The 24,599-nt window shown below is 42.2% G+C and overlaps 2 protein-coding genes across 5 annotated transcripts in view; one reads left to right on the forward strand and one right to left on the reverse strand.

Moving 5' to 3' along the window:
* The first annotated feature begins 3,200 nt into the window (after nt 1-3,200).
* Nucleotides 3,201-24,599, forward strand: part of LOC132452867 (B-cell receptor CD22-like) — a 36,056-nt gene continuing 14,657 nt past the window's right edge. For both annotated transcript variants that reach the window (XM_060045700.1, XM_060045699.1), the window contains exon 1: nt 3,201-3,906. The gene's annotated coding sequence lies outside the window, so the exon portion shown is untranslated. The remainder of the gene's footprint in view (nt 3,907-24,599) is intronic.
* The window catches only part of LOC132452857 (toll-like receptor 13), a 47,176-nt gene continuing 31,953 nt past the window's right edge, over nt 9,377-24,599 (reverse strand). For all 3 annotated transcript variants that reach the window (XM_060045681.1, XM_060045682.1, XM_060045684.1), the window contains one exon: nt 9,377-9,969. In XM_060045681.1, coding sequence (XP_059901664.1) covers nt 9,964-9,969 — 6 coding nt within the window. In that variant the 3' untranslated portion in view covers nt 9,377-9,963. The remainder of the gene's footprint in view (nt 9,970-24,599) is intronic.

Raw genomic sequence — 24,599 nt, forward strand, 5'->3', positions numbered from 1 at the left:
CAGGCCTGATCCAAACACCAGCCGCTGGGCAGCAGTGGCTTCTTACGCTGGTCGGATGATGATGGCCATGTGGCACACGGCACCAGCACCTTGTTCTCTTCTGTTCCGGAAGTTCAGAAGAGAGCTTCCCCCCTTGTATGTCAAACGCTCCCCACACATCATAGTACATATCAAGCCATCCAAAGATCAAAAGTTAAGGTCCTATGGCATGCTACTTTATGGAAGCATAGAGGTGTTAGTGGGCCCTTAATACAGTAAAGTATTTGAAGAAGTTCAAATATTCAGCCTTGGTGCAGAATAAAAGCCGTTACGACCGAGTCCCACAATGAACTTTGCACAAACGTGCCGTATTTTAGAGGCGGGTCAAGGTGAAGGGTGGGGGTTTGGCACTGAGCAGCTTGCGGCCACGGTAACATGCTCTCGTGTTTACAGTGGATGTATCGCAATGGCGAGGCGCACACAGCTTTTGGCCATGTTCTGTAAATATTCGAGAACACTCTGGGTGCTCTGGCAGGAGTCCTGGAGCTCTATATCTAAATAATATCATATTATACATAGATATCTATATAATATATAATATATTATCATGGCCAAAAGCTGTGTGCGCCTACAGACGATATTATGAATCTCAAAGGACTGCGTCGGGTTCTCCAACGTCTCTGGTTCTCCCACTTCCACATCAATCTGGAGTATACTGAACCGCGACATGGAGGAGAAAGGGACTGTTGCCCGTGATTGTTGACCGTGATTGTGTCCCGCCGGAGCCCCGCTGCCCGCTGCGGTGGTGCCTCGCGACCGGTTTCAACGACATTAGACGAGGGGCATCTTCAGATGTTCCCGCTGCAGTGGTCGCCATTTCCTCACGGTCTGAAGAAACATATTTATTAATTAATATATTTAACACTTGAATCCCAAGACATTTTGGGACAAGCTCGGTAAGGCATTTGAATGATTGAATGAATAAATAACTGCATTTTAAAACAGCAGGTGAATTCATAGTGTTGCCAGACCAGTGCAGTGCAAAGTAAATACCTTTAGGTTGTTGACTACGACCCCTAAACAGAGTTCAGAATACAAAACAAGTGAGGCAACAACTGTGCAAGAGCAACATTAAATATCCGAAATGCAATGCACCTTGTGTGCAAAAGTTTGAAAATGAATGGTGGGATTTTAAATAATCTGCAGCTCGGTCGCTGAGGGGATTCCAAAGCAAGACAATTTAAAATGAAAGACTGCAAAGCAGGGGGTTTGAAAAAACAAGTGATGACAAAAGTGGACTAAAAACCAGAGCTAGGACAAGGCCGCCATGACTTATTGTGCATATTCTTATTATAGTAAAAGTATTTTCTTCTTCTCACTGGTAAGCATTTTTATGAGGTTTGCAAGACATCCTGTTTCAAACTTTTCCAATTCCATATTATAGGTTGAGTGACAGAATAAAACAAAGACGGCAAAGATTAGTTTGCTTGAATTGTTTCACTTAAATTGCCTTTCCGTTCACACATTTCCCTTCACGCTAAAATCTGTGCTCTTGAGATGTTACCTTTTTTTGCTCCCAGGTGCTGGTTGGACATGTGGGTGTCTTAAAAATAACAAGAGCAAACAATTTCTCTACATAACATTAAATCCTTTTCTCACCCTGTAGGCAGATGCAGCAGATATGAAGCTGAACTTCATTTCCTAAAGTCCCATAGGCCTTCCCGTTGGAGCATGAAGCAGATAAAAACGTCAGGGAAGCAGAAATATCAGGGATTTTTCGGGGCCTCGATCAATTGTTAAGGAGTACCACGTCTGCAGAGGAAATGAAGTCAAAACCTTTAAAAGGCAGACAGAAGTTAATTTCGGTGTTCACGTTATCATTTCCCCCCAGAAATAAATAAAGAGAACAACTGATAGCGGCATAGAGGGAAAAACAGAAAATGCTAAAAGTGTAGATTAAAAGCCTGATTACATGATTGGGAAAGTAACAAGAACATTGCAATCAGACAAGTGAAAGTATTCAGCAGGTGAACGGAGAAGTGAAAAAATGTTTGGTTGAGATTCTCTGGCGCCCTCTGGTGTAGGCCTACTTTTCAGGATTTGACGAGTCCACTTTTATTCATTGCCAGGTGCATTTGCACAAATTCACAATATGTGCCAACTTACATGGCAATACATATTTTTCTGATAGAGTGCCAAGCGAGCTGACTTCTCTCTTGTTCCTTTTTTTTTGCTTTGGATCCTTATTTGAGTCTTCATGTCTCCACCTCTCCACAGCGGTCCGATTGATCTTGTGTGCGTCAAATCGGGCAGCCCCCGCCCCGCTGTGCGTTATTTATGAGTCTCTCACGCTCATCACTCGCTGGCGCTAACGCGTATCAACACGAGGTCAGCAAGAAGGAATTATTCCACCTCGAAGGGCAGTGCCTGCATCGATTTCTCCATAACCAGAAAAGCTTTAATGGAAGGGCCATCTTGGGACCAGTTGTTATATACAGGGCTGTTATTGATGATATTGTTGGTATCTGCTTTCATATAAATAGGTCTAAAATATTTGTAGGCCTAAATGGAGGCTGTGTCAGGTACATAGTCGACTATAAAACAGCATCTGCTGGCTGTTTGGCACAAGAAGTCTTCGCCTGAATTGTAGGAATATATTCACCTATAAAGATACATTAAACTAGGTGTTCTTGTGTCTGTGACGAATCAGCATGCAGGAAGAGTATGGATGGAGTTCACCATTGATTTGTTGTTATTGGTTTGTTCCTATAAATTGACAAAACCAAGTAGCTGGTTAAAGTAGGAAAGATTTCTTTCAGATTTGTCTTGGTCTGAAGACATTGGATGATATTTCAGGGTGTTAACGCAGCTATCTACAAGATATCTACAAGTGATTATAGGAAGGAACTGACGGCTTTATATAGACTCTTCTCTCATAACAACACAGTCAGGGTGGCTCATATATTTTCTCTTCCTCTTCCTTAATGTATGTCATTTGGTTACAGTAGTGATATTTTGGACACGAATCAAAAAGTATATACAATCGCACTTAGGCTACTTCATTTATTTTATTTTATTTTCAACATTTACAAAAGAATAGGGCCTGCTCGGAAATCTGTTCGACCAATCAACGTGATGTTTTGAGTGTACAGACGATGTACCCTACACGACGTTACTCCCGTATACCACAATGCAATGCGGTTGTATTTTTCCGAAGAAGAAGAAGCTGATTAACCGCGAAAACGAATACATTTAATGATCGAGTCTCGTTTAGAAATGTCAACAATTTATTCGGAATCTAACATAGAAAATGTAACAATCAAAATTAATTAAAAAAAACTTGAACAAGGAAATGTAACATTCAACATCAATCCAACCCCCAGCTTTCCTCGTGAGTGCGGGCGCATCTGTCTGCGTCACACAAATACCCGGCGCATTTACTGACGCACATGACGATTTGAAATGTTCAGCGTAGTGTCCGAATTCTCGTTTGTTCGTTCCCTATATAGTGCACTATATCATGAACACTATATGGAATAGTGAGTGTATAGGGAACGATTTCGAACACAGCTGTGTCTCCAACTCTAACATATTGTTAAAAGCTAAGCCATACCAATGCAATGTTTAGCAAGCTAAGAAGTGGTGCTAAAAACGTAAAGAGAAGAAAGACCTGGATGCGCGCAATTCGAATGTTTGCACAGCGTTTTTGCTGTACCTCACCATACCAGTGACAGTAGCCACGGCAGAGCGGTCATTTTCCAAGTTAAAATTGATAAAGTCTTCCCTAAGGAGCGCCATGGCACAGTAGCGATTGAGTGTATTGGCCATACTCTCCATCGAGAATGAAAGCGCAAGAAAATTGGATTTCAACCTCTATTATCAACGAGTTTGCTGAACAGAAGGCACGCAGAGTTAACTTCTGAACGGGTAAGAGCAGTTGTTATTTTATTATTGGTTATGGCCGCTGTGCCATGTAGGAGTATGTTACCTTTGGCCATTTTGATAAGGCCATAGTTGCGCTGTTTGTGAAATGTAGTTGTGTGGTCAGCTGAATGGAGTATTTATGTTTTGTTTTTGATAGTAGGCAGTGTGTTGCAAATACGGTGTACGTGGTCCTAATGATGTTTCCGGGATTTTGACGTGTGATCTAGGGATGCTAAGTCTCTGTCCATGGTTCTGATGATGATTTTGCGTTCTCTCGTTGTGTTGGCTTAGGCCGTGTGTGTGTGTGGGTGTGGGTGTGGGTGTGTGGGTGGGTGGGGGGGGGGGGGGGGGGGTTTTGGTGGGGGGGGGGGGGGGGTTTGGTGGGGGGTCGGGGGGTGGGGCCCAGTGCGATCTTGCCCCTAGGCCTAGCACAACTATGCTACGCCACTGATTGCTGATTTAGTTCCTAATATAAATGTGCATCGTGTAGCACTAGGGGTGAATAAGCAATAACAATGAGCTATGGATTACTGGAAGCAAAAATATATATATTCTCCAATATTCTAATGGCGGTCAGCTTACGTGCCAAGTCAAAGCAGGCTCGTATTTTATAGTATAGTACTGCAGTGGCGGACTCATACTGTTTGAAGTGCAGGGGCGAAAAAAAAAACCTGCACATTCTGCACAACATGGGGCCCCACCAGCTCGCAAAAAGAAATGAAGTATAATGAAATGAAGTATAATAAAATAGTCCTCATCCTCATTAAGATTAGCATTAGTTTATAAGGAGATCCAGATTAAAGTAATAAATGATATGGTACAGACAATTTAAATTATAACCACACCTTCTTCAAGCAAAACACAGCGGGAACTATTAATACTTGTTTCACAAACCCATACACAGGCGTGATAATGTCAATGAGAAAGCTATGATTTTGGAGCTTAGTAGTCAGGGGACGGAGATGGTGGGTGGAATTCTTCTTTTGGGCATGTGTTTGCATTGTTGGGGAGTAACTGAATACATGTACCGGCGTTACATATTCAGAATACAAATTATAAGTAACTGTATTCCGTTACAGTTACAATTTAAATATTTGGTATTTAGAGTACAGATATATTGTTGAAATCAATGGATTACATGACGATAATTCTCTGTTTCAAAAGTTTATTCGTGCTTTCAAACCAACAGCATTTAGTGCGCACTAAATGAGTTTGGTCCCTTGGTTCGGTACGTTTGCGGTGGTGTGAATGCAAACGCCTCACTTTGATGCGCACCAAATCAGCCGGCCGAGACCTCCCTGAAGACCTGGTCTCGGTTTGCTTCCAAATTAACCCTGGTGCGGTTTGCTTGATTTGATTTTGATTGATTGATTGATTTCATTTATTTCAGACATATCAAAATACAAATCAAACATCGCAAATAACACCAAACAAAATAAAAAGCATGACACTACAATAAACGAAAGCGATGTGCCAATTATTTCACTAAAGAAAAAAAATTACATACATTCAATTGATATGTCTGAAAAGGAGTAGGAAGAAGTGTAACACTTATTTAATCCTACCCCTTTTCCACAGTTCAATAATTAATATTTATTTAATATATACTTCCTGTATTCCTCATAATCTCTCTTTATACTATATTTGATATATTCTTACTTCTTACTTCTGTGCCTCATCCCTGTACCTTTTGAAAATCCTTGCTTTGAACCTTTTTTTAAACTGGATCATGTTTGGACATTGCTTTAGCTCCTTGCTCATCCCATTCCACAGTTTCACACCCCCAATTGAGATGCAATGACATTTTAAAGTCATGCGTACAGCCAGTATCTTAAAGTTTAACCGTTCCCTCAAATTGTAACCCCCCTCTCTGTCAAAAAAAGTTTTTGAATGTTACCAGTAGCAGTTTATTTCTAGCTTTGAACATGATTTGTGCAACTTGATATTCAACCAGGTCATTGAACTTTATGATACGGGAATGTAAAAACAGGAGGTTGGTGTGATCATAATATCCAGCTTTATTGATTATTCTTATGGCTCGTTTTTGAAGTGTGACTAGTGGTAGCAGTGAGCTTTTGTAAGTGGTCCCCCAGACCTCCACACAGTAATTTAAATAAGGTAAGATCATTGAGCAGTAAAGAATATGCAATGAGTTGTGATCCAATATATGCTTTGCTTTACCCAGGACTGAGATGCTTCGTGACAGTTTAGATTTAACATGTTTCATGTGAGGTTTCCAGCTGAGCTTATGGTCTATTGTCACACCCAGGAATTTATATACTGTACATTAGGGCTGGGCGATATGGACCAAAAGTCATATCTCGATATCTTCAAGCAGAATATCGATATAAGATAAATATCGATATTTGTCGAAGGGAGGGGGGGTGGCGCGCTCTGTGCGCAGATTTGATATTACTATTTCTACCGTTCGGAATTGAATACAGTTTGATGGTTGAATAAACCGTGGACTAGACACTGCCTCCGCCTCGTATTAGAGAACATTATAATATATAACATCACGGCCAAAAGCTTTGTGCGCCTCCGAAATATTATGAACCGTAACGACTGCGTGGGGGGGGCGGACATGACATGCTATTTTATGTATTCTTTAATAGGTATTAGTGGGCAACTAACACAGTATTCAAAGACGTTCCCGAAATTCTGCCGTGCAGCCACGGTACCATGCGCTCTGTTTACAGTGGATGTATCGCAATGGCGAGGCGCACATAGCCTTTAGCCGTGTTCTGTAAATATTCTAGAACACACGGGAGGCATGTCGCAGTTCATGTACTTCAGCGAGTCAAAGCCAAAGTTCCTTTCCCCCAATTCCATGGCTCAACCATGGCTCAGATAACCCCCAATACAGTCTCGTTGTGGAAATACGTCAAATAACCGACAAGAAACACTTGCGTTACAGTGTGTGTGTTCACATGTAAGAATGACAAGGTAATTACCTACAGTGTGTGACACGACCGGCGCTTGCACGGTCGTGTCTCATTGGCGATTTATTGGTGTTCGAATTCTCAGTGGTTAATTTCATGCACAATATAGTGCACTTAAAATACCCAATGAATAGTGAACGATTTCGAACACGGCTCATGTTTCAAAAAGTGACGTGAGTCAGTGGAGGGGGGGGGGGGGGGGGCAGGCAGAGACTGTGTGAGCCGGAGGCAGAGCGGGAGAGACATAAGCAGAGTTAAGAAATAGCAGGCGGCAGGCGCGGTTCGAAACTGGTGTTATTTGGAACAAATGTGCTGTAATTTCAACGCAAATTAAATTATATCGATATTGACGATATGGTCTCGTTTCATATCGCGTTTGTAAAAATATCGATATATTTTAAATATCGATATATCGCCCAGCCCTACTGTACATACACTCTTAAAGTGTATGTATGAGATGTGGAAGCGAACGCACCTCGGTCTGATCCAATTCTAAAAAGAAAATGCCTCTTTGGACGTAACAGGCACCCACTCAGCTGCGCACATTATGGGAATATTGTTTGATTAGTGGTTACCCCAAGGCTATCAGCACATTGTCGGACCGTCGGGTGAAAACGAGTCGCGGCTCTGCATGGAGCAAAGAGGAGACGGAATGTCTATTGGATAATTGGACAGACGCCAACATAAAACGTATGCTTGAAAACACACGTAAAATTGCCTTTAACACATTCAGCACCAGGATGAGGGAAAAGGAGTTCGACCGGTCCACAACTGTATGAAACAAATCAATATCAGCACAATGAGTGCAGCCCGCTGGATATCCATGATTATTTATTTTCACAGACGCTTTTCTCCCATATTTTTACCTTTACCACTTTACCCCGCCCCAGACCTTTTTTTTCAATGATTTATCGATCTTTGCTCACATGTGCATTGTGGACAAATTCTGAGACTGTTGCGATTGCAATGTGAAAAGGTACCGCACCAAACCAAAAAAATTATATTATGGGTGTGTGAATGTCTCTCCTATGTTCCCCGCAATCTATCAATCTTTAAAAATATTTAAACTTTGACGCGACATTCGCGTGATGACAGCCAATCAGTGTTCAACAGCGTGGCCACTGAATGACATGTGTAACGTAACAGCTAATCAGTGTTCAACCGGCCAACTCATTGCAGTGCAGTCCGGGGTAAACCACACCCCCGGACTGCATGGAGGAGAAAGTGATTGTTGCCGTTTGCGAATCCCGGAGTTCTATATATTAGGGATGGGCGATATGGCCTAAAATCCATATTGCAATAAACATTGCAACCTATTGCGATAACGATATATATCACGATATATAAATCATAATAGAACCATTTCAGAACAGGTTACATAGACTCTAAGGAAAGCCATACTGGTAAATGTATAAAACAAAAGAAAGAAACTTAGTATGTCGTTTTGAGAACATTTATTGTGCAAAAGTGTAATCATACAACATAATGTTGTAGCTGCAGAGACTTTAACAAAGAAAAAAATCTTCTGTGTAATGACGTATACTTCTCTTAATTAAATTAAAACTGGTGGTGTCTTGTTAATAAAGAAACGGATACTGTGAATTAGGGAAATACGTCCAGTATTAGGCATGGCTATTTTAAATAAAGAAAAATCTTCCAAGTGTGTGCACAGATACTTGATATTAAAATATAAAAGTGCAAAGTGAACGCATACAATTTTAAAATGAACATGAAATGAGCGCAATCACCAGCTCCTCCGTTTCGCTTTCAGCCATATTTGCTTAGATGACGATGATGCGTTGAAGCCGGTTGCAGCTCGTGGCTCTTTAAATTTTGCGGGTCGCGGATGATGTGTTGCAGCCGGTTGCAGCACGTGGCTCTTTAAATTTTGCGGGTCGCGGACGATGCGTTGCAGCCGGTTGCAGCTCGTGGCTCTTTACATTTTGCGGGTCGCGGATGATGCAATGCAGCTGGTTGCAGCTCGTGGCTCTTTTTAAAATTCGCGGGTCGCGGACGATGCGTTGCAGAGGTTGCAGCTCGTAGCTCTATCCATGACCCGCTCTTTGATTTCGCGGGTCATGGATAGATCGCGTCAAACATGCATTATCGCGATAGAGCAATATAACTAAAATCTCTATCGTAGGCCATTTTTTATCGTTTATATCGTATATCGTTTATATCGCGCATTCCTACTATATATGAGCCAAAAGCTCTGTGCGCTTCCGGATGGCCGTAGCGCGGGGAGCTCTCATAGCGATTGAGCTTCTCAGGGTTTATTTACCGGCGTTGCTATGGTTTCCGGCCTTGTGTGTTCCAACTAGAGCCCGACCGATATAGAATTTTTAAGGCCGATACCGATACGAATATTTTGTGATTTAAAAATCCGATATGCCGATATATCGGCCGATATATAAACTGTTTCAACCTCCTTCGCTGTGGTAGGCGATGCAGGGCACTGTTCGCCGAACCAGCCGACACAAAGTCAGCTTCTTTCCCCACCCTTTCACTGAACAAGGTCTATCAACACTGTTCTGCATCTACTTCATGTATGTTTCAATTTTTCAATTCCAATATTGTTGTTATTAATATTGTGGTGACCGTGGGCGTGGTCGCTGACTTCAGGGTGCCGCAGGTGTCATGAAAATAAACACGTAAGCTGTAATACTTGCACATAGCCACAAGGGAGCAGGCCCAAACATATAAACTGTAATAACTGCTCATGGCCACAAGATGGCAGCATCATCACACATGAGGAAGCCGGAAGCAGGCTCTCAGATCATATCCACCAGAGCATGTACTACGTCATATAGGCCACGCCTACTCTACCTCGGAGCAGGCGCGTGCCCCAGAGTCAATATCGTTATACAACAGGTTAATAATCTCTAAATAATTTGAAAACATCCAAAGTAAATAAAAACCTTTAGTTTTCCATAGTTCGGTGAGACCGGTGGATCCGGTCCACCGGTCTCAAATCAACACCAGATGTACAAATAACCAGAATAAGAAGATACAGCCAATAATGAGTTTAAACTAACAAAGCCAGCAAGGGGAACTGTTTCACTTTCCCTCCATAGAGACAGACCCCGGGTGTCTCAAGGTAAACCCCCCCACAGCATTTCTAAACCTTTTAAACACATATTCTCACACAAACATGAACGTACACACACACACACACACACACACACATACACATACACATACACATACACTCTACATACATACACACAGATCACATACACGTAGAAGCAAACCTCAATCCCACACAAACATAGAGGCAGTCCCCTCCATACACACAAACACAGTGACATTCACATCCACACACTCAGAGAAACACATCCTTCCACACACACACAGTTCAAACACATACTCTTTTTTTAGCACAGCCTAAATGTGGCATGCAACAGCATTTTCTGCTTTGGTAAACGCATTACTCCTCTCTGCACTGCAACTGTTAAAAGATGTAAATGTTAATAGAGACTTTGGTTTTAATTATTTTATTGCTGTATTTTATTTACATCTATTCGAATGAAGGTGTGTATACACACCAAAACGATTTTATTTAAATGAGACTGTTGCATTTAATTATTTTTTTTGTTCGCAATGTGCATAGTTAAAAAGATTGAGACTAATAAAAACAAGTTTTAAAAAAGCGTATTCAGGTTGTGTATAGCTAGTGTGTTTTTGAAAGGTAACCAAGTCAAGTAATTAGTAAAATTATTAGTAATTAGAAAATAAGTAATCAGTAAAGTAACTGGATTACTTTCTTGGATAAGTAATCAGTAACTTGACCAACACTGATCGCGAGTCCCTAGTTGATGTACCAGTGTTCCAACTATGTTCAGCACATTTTGTTCAAAACCAATGTGTGGATGCATGCTAAATGTATAATGCCCTGCGAGTTCCCTTGACTGTTAACAATCGACAAAATACTTGTAATTGCTTGTTGTTAATACAATAAACAAATCCAGATACACAATGAAGAAAAAACATTATTTAGTGTAATATGTTAATATAATAAACACACTAAATATAATATATCGGCCTATAATAAACACACAGAAATATAATATAATAAACACACAGAAATTAGCATTTAGAAGTGTATTATAATGTACTTACCCAACAAACCAAATTCCGCAAAAACAAATGTTTCTCAATGTGGTCTCCTTCCCGATGCATATGGTAACTCAAAATAAGGTGTTTTTGCCAAAAGCTGGCTGGAAATGACCTTTTTATGTGATCCATTGGGTTAGAAATGAGGAAGCAAAAGCTAGTAGTTATGTAAGAAAAGGGTAATTACCTAAACTAAAGGGAACTAATGCTACAAATCTTTTTTTTTCCGAATAATGGACTGTCCATATGCAACCAGGATTCAACAAAATAACCTGTTCACTTTAGAGTACAGGCTACATTCAGTCAGCTCCCGTTTTAATAGGCTCTCTTTCTCTGTGTTTTTGACTGGGCATCCGGGCTCAGTCACCGGTACACGCTAAAAAAGACGGAATTTTGAATTAGACGGGGGGATACCAAAGCTTAGGTTGCAATGTCAAGATTCTGATTGAAAGAGAAAAAATACTGTTCAATTTGTGAGACAAGATCCAAACCAGCGACGGGTAGAACCTTTGATGCAAACATTGTAGTCAAGACGATGAATACTGCTGTGGTCAAGTGTACACTGAGGTCAATCATGGAGCTTGCGTTGCTATCCAATAGGGTTGGAACCTCTTTTTTTATTTTCTCATATGGTTTTCAGTCATCTACAATCAGTGTTGTGCCTGAACGCGTTCATTGGACAATAGTTCATGAACTCATTCATATTTTCGGCGAACGTGAACTGAACGTATTAATGCCTGATGAACGTTACTGTGAACTTGTTCATTCTGGTGTCTGTGAACGGCATGCTCACTCGGTTTAACTTGGTTCAATTGGGGGTAGGAATGGGAATCGAGAACCGGTTCTTGTTCAGAACCGGTGCCGAGTCAACCGATTCCTTGGAATCATTAGCAAGCCTGCTTAACAATTCCGCTTATCGGTTCCGGTCGCGGCAAATGCGTCATGACGTCACACACACTCTGCTTTATTTTGGTTCAGAACGCAGCAAACATGGCGCCGCCGAGGAGGAAGTGCATTGTGCGTTCACACCAAATGCAACGGGGCGACAAGATCCCATACAAAGTATTGCTTTCGCCGTGCACAGGCGAGCGCGCTCACGAGGAGTTGTGCCGCGACAAATTTCAACTTTGACGCGAATTCCGCGTGATGAGAGCCAATCAGCGTTCAACAGCGTGACAACTGAGTGACATGTGTAACGTAACAGCCAATCATCGTTCAACCGTCAAACTCAAACAAGCAGTCTGGGGTGAACTGCTGCAGCATGGAAGAGAAAGTGATTGTTGCAGTTTGCGACTCCCGGAGCTCTATATATAATAGTATATAATATAATTGTATATAATTGTATAGATAATATCACGGCCAACAGCTCTGTGCGCCTCCGGATGGCTGTAGCGTGGGGAGCTCTCATAGGGATTGGGCTTCTCGGGGTTTGTTTACCGGCGTTGCTATGGTTTCCGGTCTTGTGTGTTCCAACGGTTTATTAGAATAGAATCTCTATTTGTCATTGGGTTAAATACAGTGTATTTACACAACAAAATTAAGGTGCAGATCTTGTTCAGTGCTTTTTTAAAATACATTTATAAAAAGAATAAATAGAATACAGTACGAAATATTAATAAATATATAACAACAATAACCCCAATAACCCCTCCCCCTGCCTTCCACTTTAGGCACATTTAAGTGTCCTACACCCTCCCCTCCCTCCCAGACAACAACCCCTTCTGCCCACATATATCTAAATAGCAGCAGGTCCAGGAAGGTAAGCATAATGAGGAATGTCCAGAGGTAGTGGTGATCGTTCATGTGGTTGTCTATGTATTGCACAGGGGTTATTTTTTGTTTAGCGTACGTATGGCCCAGGGGAAGAAGCTGTTGGTTAGTCTGGTGGTGCGTGATTTCATTGAACTGTATCGCCTGCCAGGGAAGCAGATAGATATTAGGTAGGCCCATCTAATAAATCTCTGTCTAATCAATACTTCATTTTGTTTATGTCAGTTGAATTTTGTTACAAGTTCAATGCAAATGAGCACTGTTAGCATTCCAAAAGGCACAAGCTCTTACTTGACTGTTTTCAGTCTGTGTTTATGGCACATAATGATGGCATTTGGGCTTAAAAAGCCAAACATAAGTTTTTCCGTCTAGACCAATTGATTTGAAAATGTACAATTTCCTAATGCTAGACGCACTTCTGATCAGATATTAAAGAGATTTAATACAAACAAACACGTTTGTACTTATTTTCTCACCGAATGAGAATCGATAAAAGAATCGATAAGCAGAATCGGAATCGGGAAATTCTTATCAATTCCCATCCCTAATTGGGGGGTTATTTGTTGATCAACACGGCCGATGCGCGCGCAGAATGAGAATATTTGTTTGACCGGTTGCCATGGTTATCTCTGTGTGGTTCATTTGCAGTTGCGGTGTGGTCAGCTTACTGTTACATTAAACTGTAATCAGAAAATGCGGTTATCTGCTATAGACCCTATAGTGTCTGTGGTGTAAAGGCTGGGACGAATTAAAAATTATAAATATGTACACTATGTTGAAAGAATAGACCGTCCCGATTCCCATTGAAATGAATGGGACGGTGATTATTCTTCAAAAGGAGATCTGTTAAATTGTGAAAAAATAATTAAACTGATCAGACAACAGGGTTATATGCTATAGACCCTAGAGCAGGGGTAGGCAATTAAAATCCTAATGGGTCCAGTTTCAAAAAAAATCCTCAAGCTTGGGTCCGGGGGTCTATCACACATTTTTTATGACCGTTGTTTTCACTGATATAGGACTGCATGTGTTTTATGTACCAACAGTCAAGGTGTGCATTATGATTCAGAGGCATATTTAGCCAATATAAGTACTTAAGGCGCTAGTAGTATCAGTTTGGTCAACAACTGACTATCCGCCACCGTCTCGGAGCAGATCAGGCACACAGGCTTAGAGCTGCATGCAGGCAGAATGAACACTCCTCTTTAAAAGCTCTGTTCTCACAATCTACCTTTCTCTTCAACTGCAATGAAGCTTTCTCTCTCAACTGAAGGCACTCTTTTCTTCTGTCAATTTTGCCGTGCTTGCGTGCACCAGTCGCACAGCTCGTAGGGCAGGCTATCATCTGATTGGCTACTGGCATTATAAGGTTTAAACAAAAACATAGCCTACCATAAAGTTATAGTTAATTTAATGTATTTAACGGGTTTATAAAAGTCACCCAAACATTAGTTGTTAAAATCTCTTGGTCAAAATTATATATACCCGTATTGGTCTGAATATAAGACGACCCTGATTATAAGACGACCCCCCGTTTTTCAACACAAACAGATTTGCAGACCAGATTTGCAGAACAAAGCACAGTGAATTAAACACTTGTTATATCAATGACAATAATAATAATGCCAGTAAAGGCCACGGCACTTTCAAGGCAAAATATGTACAGTATGATTCAAAATTAATATCAAGCAACATTGGGAACATTTTTAAATAACATAGAAAAATACAGGCCACATATTTAACTAAACTTAACCAAAATTCGCCAAACTTCTCCTCCGATCTCTGTCTATCGCTCACACACGTCCTCTGCCCCGCTGTGTTTGGTCTCGCTGTCATCGCTCCCCAGCTGCTCCGCTTCCACCGGCACCGCCCAAAGCGCGTTTTCTCTGACGTTTTCAAAAACTCTCCGGTCAACCTCACTGAAACTGCCACTTTGAGGACCACGGTAGGATTTGCGCTGACTGTTGACGTCTTTGAGACGTTATTTTGGTGCTCGCCATCTTCTTACGTTACACTCCGTGACCCCAAACATCTTGGCAGCTTGGCAGTTGTTACTTGACTCTGCCTTATTGACGACCATTATTTTAAAATTGGCATCATAGCTCCTCCGCTGTTGTTGATTGACCTGACCCACTTTTGAGCCACTTGTCTCTAATGGTCAGCCTGTCTTTAAACACCGGTAACGGTCTGGTTGTTAAGGACGCTGGACTACTTCTTCCCGGAACCAATTTCTGGCGCAACCTGCGGCCGCGAATGTGTATTGACATTTAAAGGGAGAGGCGAAGAAGAGAAACTGCGCTCTGAATACTAGACCCCGAATATAAGACGACCCGACTTTTTCGGACCTATTTCGATTGGAAAAAAGGCCGTCTTATATTCGGACCAATACGGTATATAAAAAAAAAATCGCATTATTAATATTATTGTTGCAATTGTGTCTCGGTCCGGAGAGGACGTCAGTTGGGTCCGGACCCGGACCGCGGTCCGCCTATTGCCGACCCCCGCCCTAGAGTATCTGTGGTATAAAGGCTGAGACGAATTTCGAATTATAAATATGTACAATCCCTAACGTTAGCTCTCTGGCTGCCGTGTTCTTTTGGAAAAAAGTCTGCCGAGTCAGGATCGCTTTAACTCACTTTATTTGGTAATGTTTTTGACTACAATACATGAAGCAAAAGGAGGGGAATTGTATAAGCACGCGTGGAGATACACTTAGTAGGGCATCAGAAGGATGCGTTACCTGGAGCGTTCTTGCCCCCTGGGCTATGGGTTGTAACTTTAATACTGGGCAGGTATGGACTTAGTTATGTGCTCTGATTGGCTAAGCATGTTGCTGAACTCCCGCCTCTCTGGATGTTGTATGTGTCTCCATGCTGCTCCCTTGTGGCTATGTGTTGGCATTGCAACTTGCTTCGTGGCCCTGAACTTCTGAGTTCGTCGAACACCTGGGCCGCTCGTATCTCTAGAATTGGTACGTGAATGAATGGCTTCTTGTACGGGCCGGACGCCTCCCAAGGAGCCGGATCCCTCCCTAGGATGGGAACGAGACCTCTCTAGTCGCCAAGGACATATGTGGCCTGTTGGTATGAATGTGTGAATTATGTTACATGGCTCATAGCTCAGCGGACTAGAATACCTCCTAGAGTCATTGCTTGTCGGCCGGAAACGGAAAGGGGGGCTGTTTACGTTTGGTTGTAGTCTTTTCGCTCGGTTCTCCGAATCAACAGTAGGGCTAGAACCGAGCGAAAAGACTACAACCAAATGTGAACACCCCCCCTTTCCGCTTCCGGCCAACAAGCAATGAGTCTTCCAACAGAAATCAATGGGATTTACAAAATGCGCTAAATGTGCAATAAAAGACGATTGAAACTGTATTTTGATGCTTGAGTGGACTCAATGTTCAAAATACCGGAAAAAATTATAGCTCACAGCAACATATTGAAAAAAAGAACTATGAACTAGTTCATTTTTTGGAACTGTGAACTTAGTTCAAAATTTTTAATTATGAACGTGAGCTAGTTCATTTTAAAATTTGTGAACTGAACTTTGAACTAGTTCACGTAGAAAGTGAACTTTCCCAACACTGTCTACAATCGTGCATTTCTTAGCACGTTCGTGAATATCAATGGTGCTGCGGTGCAATTTTATTGAAACTTTGCACAATGTAAAAACCACGTTGATCATTTGAAGTATCCCACATACATTCAAAGCAGTGTCTCTTCATTGAGACTTAAGTAGGTTGTGTTTCCAATGAGACAGAACACCGGCACCGCCGTACAGCCACGCTATAACTTCTAGCACTGCTCCAGTGATGTTGATAGGTTTTCAATGTAGTGAGTCCCCGGGACCCACAGGTGGCGAGTTGGGTGGGTCCCTGAGAAATTCAATGGGTCCCGACTCCCCAGTTTAAAAAATGTGTTTCTTTTTTATTATTATTCTATTTCTTAAATTAAATTAATAGTGTTAAACTCCTTGATGGTGGTATGATATGGTTAGAGCTGGAGTACTCAACCGTTCATGTTTAACACTAGAAACGCCGGGCCATTTTTACTTACTCCTAGCGCCGCAAGAGGGGTCAAATGACCCCTAAGTCATTTTAATGAGAGGCTGTGCATTTGCACATAATGATCACTAGGTGGCGCCAATGAGCTATTATCTCGCGAGCGGTGTGTGTGTGTGTGTGTGTGTGTGTGTGTGTGTGTGTGTGTGTGTGTGTGTGTGTGTGTGTGTGTGTGTGTGTGTGTGTGTGTGTGTGTGTGTGTGTGTGTGTGTGTGTGTGTGTGTGTGTGTGTCACAAGGGTCACAAGCCTAGTCCTCACGATTTTGTCGTAAATGTACATATATTCAATCAGAAGGATTGCAAAAAAATCCTGTTTGATTTGCTCATTCGACACGAATGAGCACAGCATCGAGTAGTGGAAACGTGGGTTTATTTTCTATGAAGTTCGTATTTTTAATTGTTGAAATGAAATCAGCGGTGACGAGCTAGTTGTTTTGGTAGCGGCTAAATTAGCATGTCGCGATACTTTGTACAGGGGATCACGTCTGCGCCGAGTAGATGCGCAGAGGGTTGAAACAGCGCTTGTCCGATCTGCTCACAAGAAGGTTTCTTTGGCCAGTTACTGTGATTAAACACGAGTTGTTTAATGTTCACAATGTATCGTTTTTCATGGGGAAAATGAGATGCGTCCCCGGGACGCATGGATAGTGAGTTTAGTGCGTCCTTTCAGATTCTAATGCGTCAGGGACGCAGGACGCGTACCTAGCAACATCACTGCTGCTCAAAACCTGGCCACGCATCGCAGCGCCATACCAAGAGTGGATCCGAAAGCCGCAGACTTCCTCCACGACTGTTTCAGAGAGGAAACGTCTCAGGTTATTTAATTTTTTCTCAGGCGAAATTCGGATCCATGGAATCCAGGCTGCCTAGCAGCATGAAAAGCAATCACATGCAAGGCAGCATGGGTATACCCAGAATAGGCCTATATGTTCTAAGTCAGGAGCATATTAGACTGGTTGAATGCAGAAACGTTAGCTGGGATTGTTTATTTGGTTACACCATTCTAAAATAAGGTTTAGTTGAAATCACCATTCCTCTAAGATTCAGTTGGTTTGATTGATTTCGGGCATGCACGAAATGAAGTCACGTTGTGACTCGACGTCTACTTGTTCACCTCTATGCAGGTTGAGAAAATGTTTGCTGGGCTGTAGAATCGGGGCCTGCCCGTAATTCCGACACCTCATTGTTCCGACGTCTCAATGGTCCGAAATATTTCCCATTCGATCGACATGCCAGTATGCCGACGGTTCAATGTTACGAAAACGGAACCCATTGGTCCGACTTCAAAAAGGAGGGGCATTAGGCAGACGGTTCAATATGCCGAATAGGCCTACATATGGAGAGTTTTATACCTCGCTCGCGCTCTCCCTCTCTCTCTCTTTTGTCACTTTGCTCTCCAATATTCATCGTGAACGTGATATGTAGGCCTATGTTGTATGAGAGGGAGGGGGAGGGGGTGGGGGAGAGGGGGAGGGCAAAAAAAAATGCACATTCCGTGACTGTGAAAAAAAGTGAATTTTTTGGTATGCCTCAATTAGAGCTAACAAATAAAGCTTACAAGTTCTATAATTAATCTAGACTGTTTCCTATGCTATTTTATACTGGTATGGACATTTCCATCAATCATTATTCAAATGCATCAGCAAAGTGACCAATGTTTATTTATGACTAGGCAGGGTCGGTGGTTATAATGGCCTATACAGGACTCTCAAGTCTCGGGCTGTAACGATACACCAACTCACGATTCGGTGCGTATCACGATTTTTGACCCACGATTCGATACATCCCACGATTTTTTTTCCCGCACCGCGGGACTGCTGCGCCGCGGTCACCGCTGCTGATCGCTTCCACTATAATCAATGAGACCATTTCCACCAGGCGCGCCGCGGAACGTTTCAGCAGCGTCCCAGGAGCGGGGTGCCGCGCTGCGGCGCTATCTTTCCGTCCAATTCTATTTTTGCCGCGAGCCGCTGCTAAACCGCGTCAATTTCGACAGAGCAGGTCGAGCCGGGCAGGAAGTGAAAAGTAAAAGCCATAGAGCATCCGGTCAAATTTAAAAATAAAACACAATACTCAGCTCATGTAACTTCACATCAACATAATTACGTCATGACCGGTGGGTCTCAAGAGGGTCGGCAACATGGACGACGAGAGACTCATTGTCGAAGTTCAGCAACATGAAGTCATTTATGTACCAAAACATCCTTTTTATAAGGAAAATGTCAGAAAGGACAAAGCGTGGCATTTAATTGCAATAGTTTTGGGAGTGGAAGGTGAGTACATTAGGTTTAGGATTATCGCGTGATCTCGTGATCTCGCGTGAATACGGCTGGCTCGCAAGGCAGCGCTACGCTGCCGTTACGCGCCCGGTAGGAATGGACGCAGGGCAGATGGACGCAGCCGTTCCGCGGCGCAGCCGTTCCGCGGCGCGTACGCGTCCGGTGGGATCCCGGTGTCAGTGTCCCGCTTTTCGTTTGTCTTGTCCTGCTTCGCTTGTGTTCCCGCTTGTGTTCCCGCTTGTGTTCCCGCGTGTGCGTCAAGTACGTCTGGCGTCAAGCGCGCCCTCACGTGGACGGTTGGGGAATTACGGGTTAAAAATGCGATTAATTGCAAGTAATTTATTTTAATCGAGTAATCTCTTATCGACAATTAATCGATAATCGATTAATTGTTTGCATCCCTAGAAGAAACTAACGAGTCCGGTAGAATAAATTACCCATCCTGTCAATAATCGGTGGCCGCTTCATTCCGACCCATAAGCAGACCAACTGCCGGTCAAATCACACAAAACAATAGAGACAGGGATCACACAGGCTATTTTTTTCGCGCTTGGCCCACTCTGGATAAAAGTCGTTCATATCGCATGTGAGGACTTCGACGGCTGTGGAGAAATGCAATCCTCCGTAGCCACGGAGAGCTGTCATCACAGAGAGGGCATCTTGTCGCAGACTTGCGGCATCGATAAGAGGAGCGGTGTCAGCAGACTATTATTTAGACATATTATTAGCACATTTCAATCTGACATTTTGACCGGAGAGTTAGAAAGGGCGTATCGCGCTTCTGCCTTCTCACACCGCGAGACAGGTTCGTGGCTTTGAGTGTCGCGATTTCGGTTCCGATACGCGTATCGTTACAGCCCTAATTTCAACCCATTCACACGCTCACACGCCACACTATGTATTCTTCATAACAGTAGAACATGTCAGATTCAAGTGGGCAGGGGCGTAGGAACGAGTTTAACATTGGAGGGGACACATATTGGAAACAAGGGCCCGACCGATTCATCGGCCTGCCGATTTAATCGGCCGATTATAGCCTTTTTGAAAATAATCAACATCTGCCAAAAAGACGCAGATTACAACCGATTTTATTTTAATTTTTTTAATCTATTTTTTAGAAATGTTATTGCGCTTAGTATCCTGCAGATTGTGCTCCTACTCGCCTTGCTAACTAACAACTTTAGCTGGAGTAAAAAAGAGGAGATTGAATTTTACCGTACAACATCAAAGCACGCTCGCTCAGGCAGCTGCGCGCTCACCTCACCAATGTACACAAAACGCGTTGTTTGAGCATGTTGTGCCTGTTTTTCTTTAGGTCCCAGGCCATGATAATTTGTTATACTGTAGACTCTAACGGTGCGACCATACTGCTCAGCACGCACATGTTAGTCACTGCTCACGAGCGCAGCACATTGGGAGTTAGTTATTTATTTTACATTTTACATTACACTCATTTTTGACTGTAAATGTATTCTAAAACAATCAAAGGTTCTGCATTCAATTCACATATTCGTCAAAAGTGTTTAAAGTATATTAAAACTACGTTTTATATGCTTTTTTTTGTTTTGTTTTTAATCGGCCGATTAAATCGTAATCGTAATTTTTCTCTGAAAATAATCGGCATCGGCGCTCAAAAATCAATATCGGTCGGGCCCTATTGGAAACCTGACAGATCCATTAATGGTTCGAACAGAAATATGTCATAAATGAACTACACTGCAAAACATTTGTTAAGGAAAACACATTTTGAATGGCAGTATTGAACTGATACCTATCAAATCAATTCTTTAATTGCAGGCCTTATCATACAGTTGTGTAGCCTGATAAATAACATGGGAAGAATATTGATCTAAATTTGAATTCGTATTTTCGAAGTACCTTTTCCTTTCTTAGTTGTATCTTACTGTACGTCCACACCAGGAGCGACCAAAGCGTCGAAGACGCTTTGGTCGCTGCGAATTTTCGCTGCGAATTTTTCTGTTCGCTTTGGTCGCTCAAGTCGCTCATGACGTACAATTCAATTATGCAGACGCATTTAAAGGAGCCGTATGCGTTTAGTAGGCCCTACAGACAGCCATATCAAATATTGAACTCTCCCATACACCTTGGCCATATTGCCGAGACGGTTTTGCTTGTTCGATAAAGTGCTTCGACAACAAGTAGGACAGTGATTCCCCCCAATATAAAAATCCTAAAATGTAGGCTAATTACAACCGAGAACAAAAAACCCTGCGTGCTGTAGTAGTTGAAATATGTTTCACTGATCTGGATCTGCAAATCATGATCTGCACTCATTCGTCGCATTCAAAACAAATAGACGTTAGCGCACATGGCTAATTTGCATACGTGCACAGGACTGGTTGGCTCCGCAAGGCAAATAATGGAACATATCTATCTATCTAGGTCTTTCTGTCTATCTATCTATCAACGTGTGTCTAGTTTTAATGTGATGTATTGTGTGTATGTCCAGTCAGACTTGTTCTGTGTGGTCTTGTAGGCTACTGTCCTGTGTGGGACGAACCACCTAAATGGATTCCCGACGATTTGTGTCGTTTGGTATTAATAAAGACTAGACTATCTATCTATCTGACTATTTAATTAAAAATTATTCACCTCAGGCTCCGTGAATAGTGGGGAATAGAGGGATAAAAGACAAGAGATATATCCCTTGTCATTTATCCCTCGTCTTGTCGATTAGTTTGTTTATGTGACGGTTTTGTTTAAAGCATGCTACACTCTTGGAGATTGGTGGCATGTAGAGCAAATTATAATGATTCCCGCTTAAATACGAACGTTCTAGATGTAGCCTATAAATTCTCCCGCTTATCATCACTTGATATCCAAACCACTATGGCGTTTCGATCTCTGAACTGAAAAAGGGTGGGTTCGTACAACACCGGGTGCCCAGTTACAGCCGCTATTAATACTTCAGCCGACATTTTGTTCAGTGAGTGAATAAAGGTAGGTAGGAACCAAAGTGCCTGCCGATGTTCCCTGGGATCCACGCAAGCGAAGAGCGTCTACATTCCGATTGGCTGTCAGTGTTTGGTCGCTGAAGCGAATAATAGTCATTTGCATAAAGTTAAAAAGTTTTCAACTTCTTTTTGACGCTCTGGTCGCTCAACTTTGGCCGCTGGTAGCGTTGGTCGCTTTGGTCGCTTTGGTCGCTCTTGCCCATAGAAAGTGAATGACTTCCGGCGATTTGGTCGCTCAATTCGCTTCTGGTGTGGACGGACAGTTATGCCTGTGAACAGGCAAAGATAAAGGTTAAAGGGAAAAACAGACTCAAGAATTTTAACATATACACCAACTTGTTTTTACTCTTGAGTGTGTGATATTCTTCCACATTTCCACTAACTAATTGGTGTGTGAAGGTAAAGGTAAACAAAAACGACATTAGAATGGATGTAATGAACTGATAAATATCAATTACTGTGTCGTTTTGATACAAATAAAAGCTAGATAGCACTGTAGTGTCATCCAACAGTGTCAAACGTGCCGTGGCACACAAAAGGATGAAAAACACTGGCCTAGGCAAAAGAGACAAAATGTTTCTCCTCCTGTCATTTGCAGCCACAAATTGCTTGCAAATTGACTTCATGTCCAGTGAGTCAAGTCTATACTGATGGACATGACAGAGGGATGCAAACAATTAATCGATTATCGATTAATTGTCGATAAGAGATTACTCGATTAAAATAAATTACTTGCAATTAATCACATTTTTAACCCGTAATTCCCCAACCGTCCACGTGAGGGCGCGCTTGACGCCAGACGTACTTGACGCACGCGCGGGAACACAAGCGGGAACACAAGCGAAGCAGGACAAGACAAACGAAAAGCAGGACACTGACACGATGAAGAGGGCATAACGGAGTGCAGTATGGAGCCACTTTAAGTTGGTTAATGACGACAAAGACGCCAAATGCACAATATGTGGAAGTATTTTAAAGTACCTCAACTAAACTACTTCGTTGAATTACCACCTAAATGTGTCACATTCAGAAGGAAATTCAGCTTCTCAGAAGAATTGCAGCTTATCAATTAATCGATCATCGATCGATAAGATGAAACAACTATTGATTAATGAATTACTCGATAATTTGCATCCCTATGACAGACAGCAACATGGTTGAGTCTGTTTTGAGACATTGTGGACCGGAGCCAGGTTTTGAGCCTGCGGAGTGCGGAGGACACTGAAACTTCTCTCTGCCTCACAGGATGAAACAGGGACTACCAGAAGCAACCTGACCAGGTTTTCCACCTGCCAAAATAGTACCTCTACCTCTACTTTCAAAATAAAAACATCCGATATTTTGCGGTATAATTTTTGGGTGGGACAAATCTGCCTGTCTCGAAAATTGGTGGGGACACGTCCCCTCCGTCCCCCCCGGTTCCTACACCCTTGCAAGTGGGTTCCCCGTACAGTAGGGTCATCAGACGTCCTCTTTTGCCGGACATGTCCTCTTTTTGAGACCTAAAAATGTGTCCGGGCGGAATTTCAAAATTGTCCGGGATTTATTAAAACCTCATACATGTTCACATTGAATTTGTGTTGCGTTTCTCTGGGTCGTTCACAAACTAGTTAGGCTACGCCCTCGATCCCGTACTCAGTTATATTGGTTTTGCATTGGTGGAAGTGAGAAGGGGGAGTGGTGAAGAAGAGCCTTCGGATTGCATGGTTTGATTGTAGAGTTATCCTCATGTTTTGTATTTCTTTTTTTTGTGTTATTGTTTCATAGGGACAAACATTAAAACATTTCTCCTACGGGGGATTAATAAAGGTGTAGCCTATCTATTGAACATAAAGAAACACTTGGTCATCAGAAAGAAAGAACCACACTTTACTTTACACACTTTACCACAGTATTAGCCTACTGAATGCCACAGACATATTTTGAGCATTGTTGCCACATAAATATATAATGATGTTTTTGCACGTTTGCAACATTCAAAAGTCCAGGGAAAAGCATATTCCTCTACTGGTGTTACTTCGGCCAATAGCCTATGCAGCGTTGTTTCTGCATATAAGTGTTGCTAAGGGCCAATAAAGCACATTATTATACATTAGTCACCATGTCTGTTGACACATTTGTATTATACCCCCCACCCAATCAGGTCACCCTAATTTATCATATCAGACCCCCGTCACAACCCTAACCAAACCCCTTTGGTTAGGGTTGATACACATTTGTATCATACCCCCCACCCAATCAGGTCACCCTAATTTATCATATCAGACCCCCGTCACAACCCTAACCAAACCCCTGCCGCCGCTCTCGCCAACAAAATCTCACTCTGAACTCAGTTCTAAACCCGAGAGCCCTGGAAATATGATCTGAGGTTCTTGGACGCAGTGAAATAATCTGGTAATATCATTAGTTATGATACATTTAATTAATATCTCGTAATGCATTATGAACACTGCTTCTGAGGATAACGCTTGTTCTCAAGTGAGTATAAGAATTATTATAATTCCTATTAAATCTTTCCTAATTTGATACATCCAAATTCATAATTTCAGCAGTAAAT

Source organism: Gadus macrocephalus, chromosome 23 (assembly GCF_031168955.1).
Source record: "Gadus macrocephalus chromosome 23, ASM3116895v1".
Lineage (NCBI taxonomy): Eukaryota > Metazoa > Chordata > Actinopteri > Gadiformes > Gadidae > Gadus > Gadus macrocephalus.